The 13,712-nt window shown below is 33.6% G+C and overlaps 1 protein-coding gene across 1 annotated transcript in view; it reads right to left on the bottom strand.

The window, feature by feature from the left end:
• The window catches only part of LOC128224431 (uncharacterized), a 63,993-nt gene that overhangs the window by 21,823 nt on the left and 28,458 nt on the right, over positions 1–13,712 (bottom strand). The window contains exon 4 of the mRNA XM_052934273.1: positions 10,643–10,761. Within this exon, the coding sequence (XP_052790233.1) occupies positions 10,643–10,761 (119 nt within the window). The remainder of the gene's footprint in view (positions 1–10,642; positions 10,762–13,712) is intronic.

Below are 13,712 nucleotides of genomic sequence, written 5' to 3' on the forward strand. Positions count from 1 at the left end.
GAAATAGCAAGCCTTAAGTTTTTCTTGATAAAGAATTATGGTAATCCATCAATGCATACATAAGTTAAAGCGCGGACACGAGAATGTGTACTCTGACTTTTAAGTGTCTGGTGTGACCTTGACCTTTGAGCTATGGACCCGGGTCAAGGTCACTGCACATTGTCTCAATGAGGACAACATTTGTACCAAGTAATATGGTAATCCATCCATGCATAAGTAAGTTATGGCGCTGACATGAGCATGTGTACTCTGACCTTTAAATGTCTCATGTGACCTTGACCTTTCAGATATGGACCTGGGTTAAGGTCACTGCACATCGTCTCAATGAGGACAACATTTGTACCAAGTAATATGGTTATCCATCAATGCATAAGTAAGTTATAGCGCGGACAAGAGTATGTGTATTCTGACCTTTAAATGTCTTGTGTGACCTTGACCTTTGAGGTATGGACCGGGTCAAGGTCACTGCATATTTTCTTAATGAGGACGACATTTGTACCAAGTAATATGGTAATCCATCCATGCATAAGTAAGTTATAGCGCGGACACGAGTATGTGTACTCTGACCTTTAAATGTCTTGTGTGACCTTGACCTTTGAGGTATGGACCGGGGTCAAGGTCACTGCACATCGTCTCAATGAGGACAACATTTTTACCAAGTAATATGGTTATCCATCAATGCAAAAGTAAGTCATAGCTCGGACACGAGAATGTGTACTCTGGCCTATGAATGTCTCCTGTGACGTTGACTTTGAGATATGGACCCGGGTCAAGGTCACTGCACATCATCTCAATGAGGACAACATTTGTACCAAGTAATATGGTAATCCATCAATGCATAAGTAAGTTATAGCGCGGACACGAGTATGTGTACTCTGACCTTTAAATGTCTCCTGTGACCTTGACCTTTGAGGTATGGACCCGGGTCAAGGTCACTGCACATCGTCTCAATGAGGACAACATTTGTACCAAGTAATATGGTAATCCGTCCATGCATTAGTAAGTTAGTAGCCCAGACACGAAGTGTTACAGCCAGACGGAAAGACAGACGACGGACAGATGGATGGACGGACGGACAGACAGATTGACAGACGGATGAAGTGCATTCCTATAATCCCCTCCCCACTCCGTGGCGGGGGATTAAAAATCCATGTACCCGAATCTACACTATCCATGTTTGTGACTATTTTCAAAAATCAGAAATTAAATATATCATCATTATTTTCGTTGTTTGTCTGTCTCTGTTCTCGGAATATAAACTTTCATTCCTGATTATGTATTACCGAGATGCTTTGTCAACAGGGAAACAAAATGGCGGAGTTCGGCGATCCCTGTCCGATATCTTCAAATTGGCAAACGCATGTTTATGGTCCAAACACGTAGTTGATCACAGGAGACACATTTTGCTATCATTATAATGAAAATATTAACATTAAATTAATTTTTTACATTAGGCTTTGCATATATCATGCAGGCTTCTAACGATTAGGTTTGCGAATTCATGCAGCCTTAACTGCAAGGTTCACATTTCATTAATCGTTACATTATTTTATCCACAGTTATCAATGTTTATTTATTTCGCAATAAAACCAAAAACCGGCAATTTTCTTCAAGCAAATTAACAACTTTAGTTGATAAATGACTGTTTCGCTAGAACATCCGTCATAGATTTGTAGAAATTGAAGTGCTGGATTTGTTCTAAAAAAACGATCTATTTGAACTATTTAATATAAAGGAGTATCGTATTAAAAAACAACAAATTTCATGGGCAAAATTGGCGGGAAAATATGGTAGTCGAAAGCAAGGAAATGATTTCTGACATTAAACAATGCTGTTTTTTCTGACTTTTTGTGCATTATGGAAAGCTTGGATATCATTTGGATATTATATAATTGATTTGATGCAACAGAATTTTGCATGAAATCGAAACTGTAAAAAAATAAAAATAATAATAACAACCGACCGACCCTATTTTTTTTTGCCATGTTACCGGAAACACAGGTATATTTTTTTTGGCCTTATGGTTATTTTCAGCGTTGATGTAAGTCACATTTTAGAACATGAAACATAGCTCGCATAGATACATGGGTACTTAATTCTAGTTACCCAAATTCTAGTTATTGATAATCAGGGCTTCTAAAAACCGGCAATTTGCCGGTCTGGACCGATTTTGACCAAGCCAGACCGATTTCAGAAAAGTGTAAAAAAAATTGGTCCGAAATTTTCTAATTTTTTTTTGTAATTTCGGTCCAAAACGACTAAGTCAGAAAAGATGTAGAAATTGTAATACACAAACATTCATGGGTCATTCACACATTCAAAACTACATCCAATAGGTCATAAAAGTGTCCATGAGACCGATGCGACCAGCTGCTTTTTCCGCTACGCTGATCACTCTATAGCCTATCTGTTAATTAGCAGACGCTTGCAAGCAGTCCAATCACATGTTTTGGTATAAGCAGAAGACACAATTAAACAAACTATGCTTGCAGCTTTCCTGTAAAGTGTTAAAATTGGTCCATATTTTCACATGGCAATATGCTATGTCATCGTCGTTCATTACACGATATCCATTTGCTGATTACAAAGTGGTTAAATTAAAATTGTTATAAAGAACCATTGCTGGTTAAAAACGGCTTTAAAGATAAATGCATATCATTGTTAATCCGTGAAAGCATTAAAATACGGAATTAATTAACATAATAATATATAGGATATCAACAGCGATACGCTTGATTAACTACGAAGTCTGACAGCTGAGTCCGCCGCTTATGTATTCGCAGTAATGAAAAAATTGTTGTCGATATCACACTTTAAGCTTGTTGCCCTGATTATAAATCTAGATATATACTATTATTCAAGATTATCAGTTGAATGTTGACCCACTAAAGAAGCATTAAGCAAATAAATCATAATTTACTGTTTCACTTTTTGTCGTCTGACCGCCTCCCGACAGCCACATTTAATTACGATCACAGTCTTTCTTGTTAGAAATGCCGCAGAACTCGATGAGAATCTCATTTGAATTAAACTTGTATCAATGACTATCCGAATCGGCTATGCTGGCTCTAGAGCCCACTTACGAATTGCCACATCGCAAAAAATATTGACAGAAAAGACGTCGCAAAAAAGTATGACATTTCTATAAAATCGGACTATTGAACAGGTCTTTCTTTTTTTTGAGGGGGGGGGGGGGATTTTTTTGAGGGGCGAGGGGGGGGGGGCGTCGCCGGGTCCAGACCGATTGAGGTTCCAAAGTTTTAGAAGCCCTGTTGATAATCTCAATAATCTACATGATAAGTCACAAGGTACATAGAAACCTTTCTTTATCTCGTGAATTGTTTTAAGTCTCATGCGGTTTACGTCGTTACTTCATTTTAAATTTGCAAACATACTTGAAAACTGTTATTCTTGATATCATTATCAAAAACAGGTATTAGTTTCCAGTGCTTTTTTTCAACACCAAAATATGTCAAATTTTGATTTTGGATAGACAACCAAAACTACATTACATGGTTTAATGTAGAAAGACGAAATAGACTGGAGAGATTTCCGCCAGAACCATGGTATAATCCCTTTTCCGTTAATGAAAACAAAACTAATCAATTTTCAAGATCATTGGACCATTTTTGAAAATGATATACAGAAATTAATGACTGACCACGGTCTTGGAAATGAGGGTGAAAACATATATATGTTTTTGGTCATAAAGTTTCCATGCAAAATTTGCTTTATTTGTATTATGACTGGTTCCTCTTTAAGATTTTAAAAGTGTATTCTACTCTGTTTTCCACAAATAACGCCTATGGTCCATTATTACCAAAAATTAACTAAATTAACCTGAAAGGCCTTTAAGAAATAAAAAGAAACATTTTGAGCCACATAAAAAGCACAGAAATAGAGGGAAAAGATCGCATCTATAGCTCTATAAAAGCAATTCTGACAATTTTAATCCAGTCATGTACGGGCAAATCTTACTGATTTAAAACAGAAGCCTAGCTCTCATGGTTATCTAACTAATGTATAAGTTTGGCGAAGATCGGATGCTATAATGTGTGCACAAGCACAATTATAGCAATTTTGGAAAACGGCAATTATCCAGTCATGCTTGGTCGGATCTGGCTAGTTTTGGAAAAGAACCGAGCTTTCATAGATATCTAATTACTACTGTATAAATTGCTAAACATCATATTTAAAATGAAGGATCTTATGTGTTCACAAGCTCAATTATTGCAACTAAGACTAATTCAAGGGCCATAATCCAGTCATGCATGAATAGATATGGCTGGTTCAAGTAAGGAACCGAGATCTCATAGAAATTTAATTAGTGTATAAGTTTGATAAACATAGGATAATAAATGAAGGCGCTCTTGTGTTCACAAGTTAAATTAAAGTTTTTTTGCCAGTTTAAATTTAAATGGCCAAAATCCTGTCATGCATTGATGATTGTGGCGGTAGTTTTAGAAAGGAACCAAGCTCTCATAGATATCTAGATACTGTAAAAGTTTGGAAAATATTGGATAATAAAATTTAATGTAGGTGACATTGTGTAAAAAAAAAATATTTTAACAATGTTGCCAATTTTAATCCAATATATAATATTGGCCAATATTGAGTCAAGCACACACTCATCTGGCTAGGTTTTGAAAGGAACTGAGCCCCCATTAATATCTTACTACTGTATAAGTTTGGTAAACATCGGATTATAATTGAAGGCTCTATAGTGTCTTCACAAGCTCAATTATTGCAATTTTTACTATTTCAAGGGCGATAATCAAGTCATGCATGTAAGGATCTTGCTGGTTTTCGAAAGGAACCGAGTTCTCTTAGATATCTAGCTACTGTATACGTTTGGCAATTTTAACAATTTTGACTATTCTATAGGGCCATTTCCCAGTAAGGCGTGTACAGATCTTCCTGGTTTTCAAATTGAAGCAAGCATTTATGGAAATCTAGATTCTTTATAAGTTTGGTAAACATTGGAAAATAAATAAAGAGTTTACCGAGGTCACAAGCTCATTTGTTACAATTTTGACTATTCCAAGGCCCATAACCTGGCATGCATAGACTGGTCTGGCTTGATTTTGAATGGAACTGAGCTGTCATAAACATCTAAGTATTGTATAAGTTTGGTTAACATTGGATTATAAATAGACTTGACTGTGTTCACAAGCTCAATTTATTTATATATTTATATATTACAATTTTGACTATTCCAAGGCCCATATGGTTATCTGTCTACTGAATAGGTTAGGCAAACATCGGATTCTAAATGAAACAATACTGTGTTCACATGCAATCTTTTACAAACAGACACGCGTCATCGTATAAGATCTCCTGGCCTTTTGGCCTGGGAAGAAAAGGCCAGTAGAGCGAAAAATGGGTACTACTTAAAACCAATAACCCACTGATATTTTTTAACATATAATTCATTAATAACCAGAAAATATGCCAGCAAAAATTCTAGTTCAAAGGTAAAAACATACATTCATTTAATAAAAACTAACGTAATAAGTTTGGAAATGTATATATGTTACATAATGATTGTATGTTTTATTACCAAAAACAGTATTTCCCCAAATAATGTAATGAAAATGTCAACCTTGACCTTTTTCTGATGTTAAACATGTATTCCAAAAATTATTTAAATCTGTCAGTCATTTTGTGAGTTAACTTCTGGACTAAACCAACAACCTTGATTGACAGACCGACAAGATCAGTCCTAAACACCTTCTCCAAACCTGGTTTTGTGGGGTTTAAAAACCATTGTTTACCATCTTGAAAAGGGATAATGTACATGCTGGTATCTTAACAGTTCTAGCACAAACTAAATTGTTATTGTTTTAGATTTTACCTAATTGAAGGGATTTTATATGAATTAGATAGCCAGGAAAATCCAAAATAATTAAAATGGAGGGAAATACCATAACTTTTCCCGATTTGGAATAGGGTGTCTTTTCCCAAAGAAGCTAGAAAAACTCATGCCAGGTAAAGATCACCAAAGCAATATTAACCCTTTAACTAATGTCAAACTAGCCATATTAGGCCTGCCATTGTATGGCTTATCAGTACAGTAGCCAATAGATAATAAGTCCTTATATAAGTACACCTACTGCATAGATTATTGGAGAATATTGGAAATTTGACACCTATGCATTTCAAACTCAATCAGTTATTGATTAATATAAAGTTTGTAGGTAAATAAATTTCCAATCCAGTGGTATAATTTTATTATCTTGTCTCATCTAATTTGGTTAACTATATATAAACAAACACAACTCATGTAAAAAGTTGAAAATGTTTTAAATTATTGCATATTATAATACAATTAAATTGACACCTATGCATAACAAACTTACTGATGACTTTTGTAGCATTTCTTTTGATTTAATCAATAATGGGTAAATATAAAGTTTGTAATGTATTAAATTTCAAATCCAATGATCTAATTTTAATCTCAAAGGAAATTTAGACAATAAACAAAAATTATATTGACAGAATCATGATTGTATTGTACAAAGTAAAAACACCATCTTATTGGGTAAAAAACAAATTTTATGACTATTTCAGTTCAATTTGTACTAATTAATCAACCTTGCACGTTCGTTTTTTTTTTTAAATTAATGAAGTTTAATACATAATTGTAAAATCTAAAAAAAATCCTGAGTAAGCTTTTGGCAACGGTTCTAACAGCATTAAATGGATTTGATGAACTCGACGTCGTACTAGATATTGCCCTCAACGAAGCCATACAACTGGAATTAGTAAGAATGGCTATCAAACTAAAATGCAATATTTCAGTAATAATATAATCAAACTTTGTGTACAGGACAAGAAATCAAAGTCTGAAATGCATGGGCAATAACGACAACATTCTTGCGTAATTCTCGAGATCAAAAGAACATGTGTTTCAACAGCTTTAAAACTGGGTCATATCACATGTATATATAATATTACTATAATCCGTGTATTCATAACTTTGTTAAACAGAAGTAAGGGTACATGTTATTAACATTCCATTTTTGGAAGCAGAAGTGACAAATGACATGTCAGGATGGCCTCACTTCCAAATGTTGAAGCTACAAAATCCCATGTTTTCAGTAGCAAAGTTTTTAGTATTTAATCCTAGTAGGTAATTTGATCACATATTTATCTTAAAAAATGCTGAAGTTACAATTTCTGTAGACTTGGCATTTTTGCTTCTCTGTGTTATGTCCAATTATTGCTCGACATTTTGATCACATGATACAACACCATTTTCTCATTGGACTATTTATTTGCAGTTAGATGCGGCTCGCCGGTATGATTAAAGTGATGTAAAAGTTTCCTAAAGCCAGACTCTTGTTTACTACATCGTAAATCAGTCATTTTGACACATTTCTGAACCATGACCTGTGAGGTCATTCGCACGTGATCAATAAATATCAATATTTATATGATATTTATTATTGGTAGTTTAAAAAAGCTAGTAACATATTTGGGGCTTTTCCATAGAAAAATGAGGCAAGAACGCCCTCAAACATGCGCTGTGAACTTTGAAGGCTTGTTTGATCCCAGTCTCCTTCAGTCAAGATTTTCGGAAAATCTTTAATAGTAACATCGTCCTTTTTGCGAGATATATATAAATCGTGTTTATACTACACAAAAATGCATTTGTTGCAAAAAATAAACAACAGATATGTAAATAAATAGCCCATTCCCAATTCTATGCATGCTTGGCATTCCATAATCAGAACGAGGCTTAGATGGGTCAGATGTAAACAAAGATTCTAGCCATACTAATAAGCCATGGCTGCCACAGGTGATAGCAGTGATCTGAATTTAGGAAAAAGCTATAAAATATCAAATTATTTCTGTTGTGTTTCTTTTTTGTAACTCTAATGGAAGATATGACTTAAGCGTGAACTTTCATAAAATGGAAATAGTAGAAGGAAAACGTAAAAAAATGGATTGCCAAAATCAGGAGAGACAAAGGGCCTATGTTTCAGGTACCGTATGTTTAGTATACATAATTATTATCGTATATTTTATCAAACAAGCAGTAACATGTATGATGTTCTTTCATCTGATTCAAATTACGTTTTACTTTGATATTAAAAAGTTTCTTTTCTAAAATGGTTTCTGGTGTGTTTTAATTGAAAAAGAATCGAATATAGTACCGTAAATGTTCTTATAACAACACTTAGTTTTATATTTATGGTATATTTTAGTTTCTTAAACAACAGTGGTTTGTTCAAAACACTTCACCAAAGATGATTATACTGGTTGGACTCCAAACAGAAGACATGTAATGCCAGATGCTGTTCCCAATATTTTTGACTGGCAGAAGAAGACACCAAAGCGGAGAGAGCTTAAGAGGGATGATACTAGCACCACATGAGACAACATCAAAACAGTAACAACATCACCAACATATTATAAAATATATATAAGATTTCATAAAGGCAACCTTGAAATGAAATGAAAGTTAAAAATAGAACAATATTAAACATATGACTTTTTCTTTGCAGACAAAAGAGCAGCAGCAATGACATATTTGAAGAACATCCCTCAACAAGTGCAATGTTCACAGCTGTTCAATTGCATGTCGACTACTATGAAGAGGAAATCGGACAATTGAAAGAACAATTTAAAAAAAAAAGAGATATATCATGCAAATACATACAATTTGTTCCCTATAATTGACACAGTTGATTATTTTGTAGTTTTAATGTACGCATGTATTTAAATGAAAGAGGTGAAAAGAATGTGTCCACTTTGTCTTTCACATTATCCCAAAGATCTCGGTTAAGATATAAGGTTTCTTTATGGTCATTCTTACACCTTACAAAAAATCACACCACTCAATTTAGTCCTGTCACTGCCGACTGAGAAAGGACATGAGGTGCACTTGATGAAGGGATCAAAACCAGTTTTGTTTTCAATATCTACCTACAAAAGCATCAGAAAGGAAATTGTAAAAAATAAAGAATTGTACTTTATATGCTCAATATATGCATAATCAAGCTATCAAGAAAATAATTACTGTTGTTTTATAAAGAATAATTCAAGACTTATAACAAATAAAAAAGTTACATTGCACCTGACTAGTGTATAACACTTCATTCTTTCGTTGAGTCTTTTGACATTTAGCTGACACTCTGCAACCAGACTCTGTTTGGTGAACTGTAAAGGGTGTTTTAATTAGATGTAGTATGGTACCATACTTCTTTAGAATTATGTGGGACTGAGAAAAGCTTAGAAACCTTTACAACAGGTCAGTTTGACTCCTAGTGACCAACTATATATAAATGTTTGTTTCAGAGACATGCATCTAGCTTGAAATTGTACTTTACAATAGGCTAAGTCCTTCCTATAGACGGTAAACCTAATTAACTGTAAGCATCATTAGCTAAATGTGCTGGCCTAATAATTAAGAGTTGTCTGATCATATGAATAAAACGTATAGTCTTACCTTTCAAATAGTGAGTCTACCTCTCACTGTTGAACTTGTAACCTTTGTTTATAGATTTATTACCAGATAAAAACTTGTTTTCTTTTATATAATACTCAACAAAAGAGAAATTGATTTGTGGAATGAGACTAACATCTCTATTACTATAGCTGGCCATGTTGGCTTATTATTCTTATTTACCTCTGACCCATTTAAGTCTCGTTCTGAGTTGGCTCATACATTATTCATGAGAGCTTATTAAGAAGGGTCTAAGACTGTAAATAACGATGGCGCATTTTGGCGCAATCATGTGGGAATCAATAGAGGAGCAATTTGGCCCAATCATGCAGGAATCGATAAAGGAGCATAATCGTGCAATTATGCGGTAAAGGGTTAAAGTGATTAGACAAGGGATGGAACAATTGCAAGGATAAAAGACAAATGTCAAAAACTTACATAAAAGTGATATCAATGCATTGAATCCAACTAACTATGTACAACATCCCATACTACACATATACCTTTCATTTCAAAGTTTTTGTTAAAAATAATGTCGATATATATTTATTGACACTCATCACGTGACTTTCACTTCAGAATATACACACAACACGGACAGTGTAAGGAAGCGGAAACATGCTGCAAAACAATGTAGACAAAGCCTGACAGATTAATATCAGCCATTAAATTGATCGAAGAGAGTACTTCTGTTGAAAATGACAGTATGTTGGCTTAAACCCTTATTTGATAGGTTTGTATGAAACAATCACGTGCTTTGCAAGGTGCTCGGGAAAAAACATTAGATGCCATTTTTAAACAGGGAATCAGGCTGGGACAGCATGTGAGACAACACGATTGTTGCGTATATTCTTAAAATCATATGTATTATCGGCCATATACTAGGCTTGTTTTGAGGAAATATTTTTTTTGCTAATTTTGGGACCCTTCGGTGTCTAGTCCCTTTTAACCTCAAGTGATGTATTACTGTATGTTGATTTTTTTTTGTAACATGAATGGCTTTTCGTAAAAAAAAACCACATTCAACACTTAAAAGAATTTACATTTTTGTTTTTAAAAGCGAAATTTATGAATATTTCAAATGCATATTTGCTGCTGAAAATGAATCAAAGATAACCTTTTATGGAGAATAAAATAGCTACATGTTACATTGGCAATTTCTGAGATATTAAGCCTGAGAAGTTATTATACCTGCTGAACAAATATCTATGCATGATTGGTTTTTCCTGGCTTCATCTGATCCACAACATCCTTCCTGAAACCTTAGTTTATACATATCTGTGTCAGAGCAACTTTGCTGTAGACATGGCCTGAAAATAAAAAAAAAACTTACAACTTAGTAAGGTTAAGGTTATACATATTTTACAAAATACAGAAATACCTTTTTATGTAAGGCCTTTTTTTTTATTATATGTTTTACGAACGGCCCGAGTTGTGAAATGTCGGAGGAGGAGGAAATAAAAATAAAAATAAAATAACATTTCTGGAAGTTTATTTTTTGGTCGGGAAAAAAAAACACACAGAAAAGCAAAAGCTATGATGTATTCTCTATGATTTTCTATTTTAATGTCAAGTCAATATGTAAGTGTGTGCACATTTGTTTTTGCTTTATCTGAAAAGTTCACTTCATATTTTCTTTAATCACTCTTTATACTTTGTAAATGCATGTTATTATAGACAAGTGACATAAAAATATTCTACTATTTTCGGTAAATTTATTTGCCATTTAGATTTTAAGGAATCGGCTATCACTTCACTGTGTTGTCTTGGCCGCAAATTGTCTGATACCAATTCACCAACCAAGTCATTGTTACGGTTAGCAAAAGAGCTTTTTTGTTTCCTTCTATACAGGGAATATTTATCCTCAAGTAACTAGCGATCCAGGAACTTGTAAATCAACTGATTATAGCTGTCTGATAAAACAAAAGCTGTCTATCCAACAGTGATTCAAATAATACTAGTTGTCCATCACACATTCTGTCCAACAAGCAGTCCAAACATCACTGGTGGTCCAACCAACACTTCTGGTCCATCTATTTATAGTAACTGTTGTTCAACCAACACGTATGGTCCATCCAATATAGCGGTCCAGTTAGCAATAGATGCCCAACCAACAATAGAGTTTCAACAGGCACTAGCTTACATCATGTTGCTACCAATCTAGCAGCCCAACCGATTGTAGTGATGTTCTTCATTGAAAGTGATGGTATAAGTAGATAACATCAGCATATTTGAATCATATCTGTAAAAAAAAGAATAGAACATTAAAAGTATATTTTTTATAAATAAAATAAGTTACTCTCAGACTTATTTATGTAAAATTTTTATTACATAGTAATAAAACACACACAGCAGTATACATATCATAATTTATATTGATGATGATTTATATATGTTCATTCATAAGACTATTACATAGTTATACTGGTAATATACATACAGATTCCTCATTATAGATTATCACTGTCAGATAGTAAAACAACCTAATGTATTATTTGTGTTAATTTTCAAAACAAAGGTTTTAGAATATATGATATTTTTTGTTATTAATAATACTCAGTAACCGCAGTCTTTTCTGAACCATCTACCCCACCCACAAGAACTAAACTGTCCAGGTAAACAGTCAAGCGATTTATAGCTCATGACATTCAAATTATATCACAATAATGTAATATAAACTCATTTAAATGACAAATGTAATAAAAATAAATAAATAATAACAAACCTGGAACGATAATTAGTCCACATTTATCGCTGTTATAACCCGGAAAGGATTATCCGGTAATAATCCAGTAAAACTCGGTACCAGGTATCGATATCGAGAAAAGCAGTTATCAAGTTTATGATACCGGATTATGTTGATACTGTGTTGATTAAAGTATGCATTGGTTGTCAAAAAGCAATTAATAACGGACCGTGGATACTTGAATTGATCATCTGATATTAACCCTGATATCAACATAATTCGGTATCAGAAAGTGATACCGGATACCGGGGGATACCGGGTACCGGATACCAGGTTTTTAGCACCAGCCTGCAAATCTGATGAATGTTTTTCATTGGCTTAAACTTTTTCAGAAATGTTTACACCAATATTTTTACAACCATTGCGATGTCCTCTGCTTTAAATGAATTGCCGCGATAAAGTTTCATCGGCGGAAATAAAAAAAAACGAAATCACAATTTTATTTTTATTTCAAAAATGAGTTTTTTTGAACGGCGGTGTTCGTAAAACATAGAATCAAATAAAAAAGGCCTTAATACCTTTTTATGTTTATGAAGAATGGCAGATGTACACTCAGGACTTCGGCCGTTTCATGTATTATTTAAAGCTACCACAGTTGGTTGTTTTACAAGCTACTCAAGTATTGTGCTTATAGTCAATCTTTAGTGTGCAATTGTAACATAAATTATGATTAAATCTACATGTATTCAACTTAAACTGTAGTTTTAAGTCATTGATTAAGACTTTTCTTGAACAAGACTGAACATATTTTCATATCTTTTCAAGATTATAACCAAAATACATGTGTGTCAAATATTACAAGAGGGCTTTAAAACATCATACTCTTCTTTTATAACTTCAGGAACATTTTACATAAACATTCTAATAGTTTTTGGAAATGATGAACACCCAAACGTTGTGTTCTTTTTCAACTAATATGAGCAAAATGTTAATTTTTCACTCATCTTTTCTAAGAAGGTCAATAATTGAAACCATGAAGTGCATGGTGTGCGACATAAAACCAGATTATTTTTCATGGAATTGTTACTGAAGTATGGTTTGAAATTAGAAACTAATGACATCAAAAAATATCCTTTTGGAATCCAGTTTGTCTTAGAAATGAATACAATAATGGTGCAATATATATGTTCCTGTCTAAAGCAATAAAAAAGTGAAATTAAAATGTTAACAAGAAACGCAACATGGTGACAAGACTATTGTTGTTGTTTTTTTTCTTTTTAGTAACAGTGACCTTGACCCTGGGGGCCCAAAATGCAATCCTTTGAAAGTCCTTCATAAACTGTTCCTACATACCAAGCTTGGTCACAATATGTCAACCCTTACTAAAGTTATTCAATACCAAAACTATCTATTTTTAGTAATAGTGATATTGACCTCTGTCCTAGGGGCCCCAAATGCAATCCCATGAAAGGTCTCCATTAACTCTTTCTTTATACCAAATTTTGTCGCAAATGTCAACCCTAACTGAAGTTCTTCAGAACCAACCGTTTTTCTATTTTTAGTAACAGTGACCAC

This window comes from Mya arenaria, chromosome 17 (assembly GCF_026914265.1).
Source record: "Mya arenaria isolate MELC-2E11 chromosome 17, ASM2691426v1".
NCBI lineage: Eukaryota > Metazoa > Mollusca > Bivalvia > Myida > Myidae > Mya > Mya arenaria.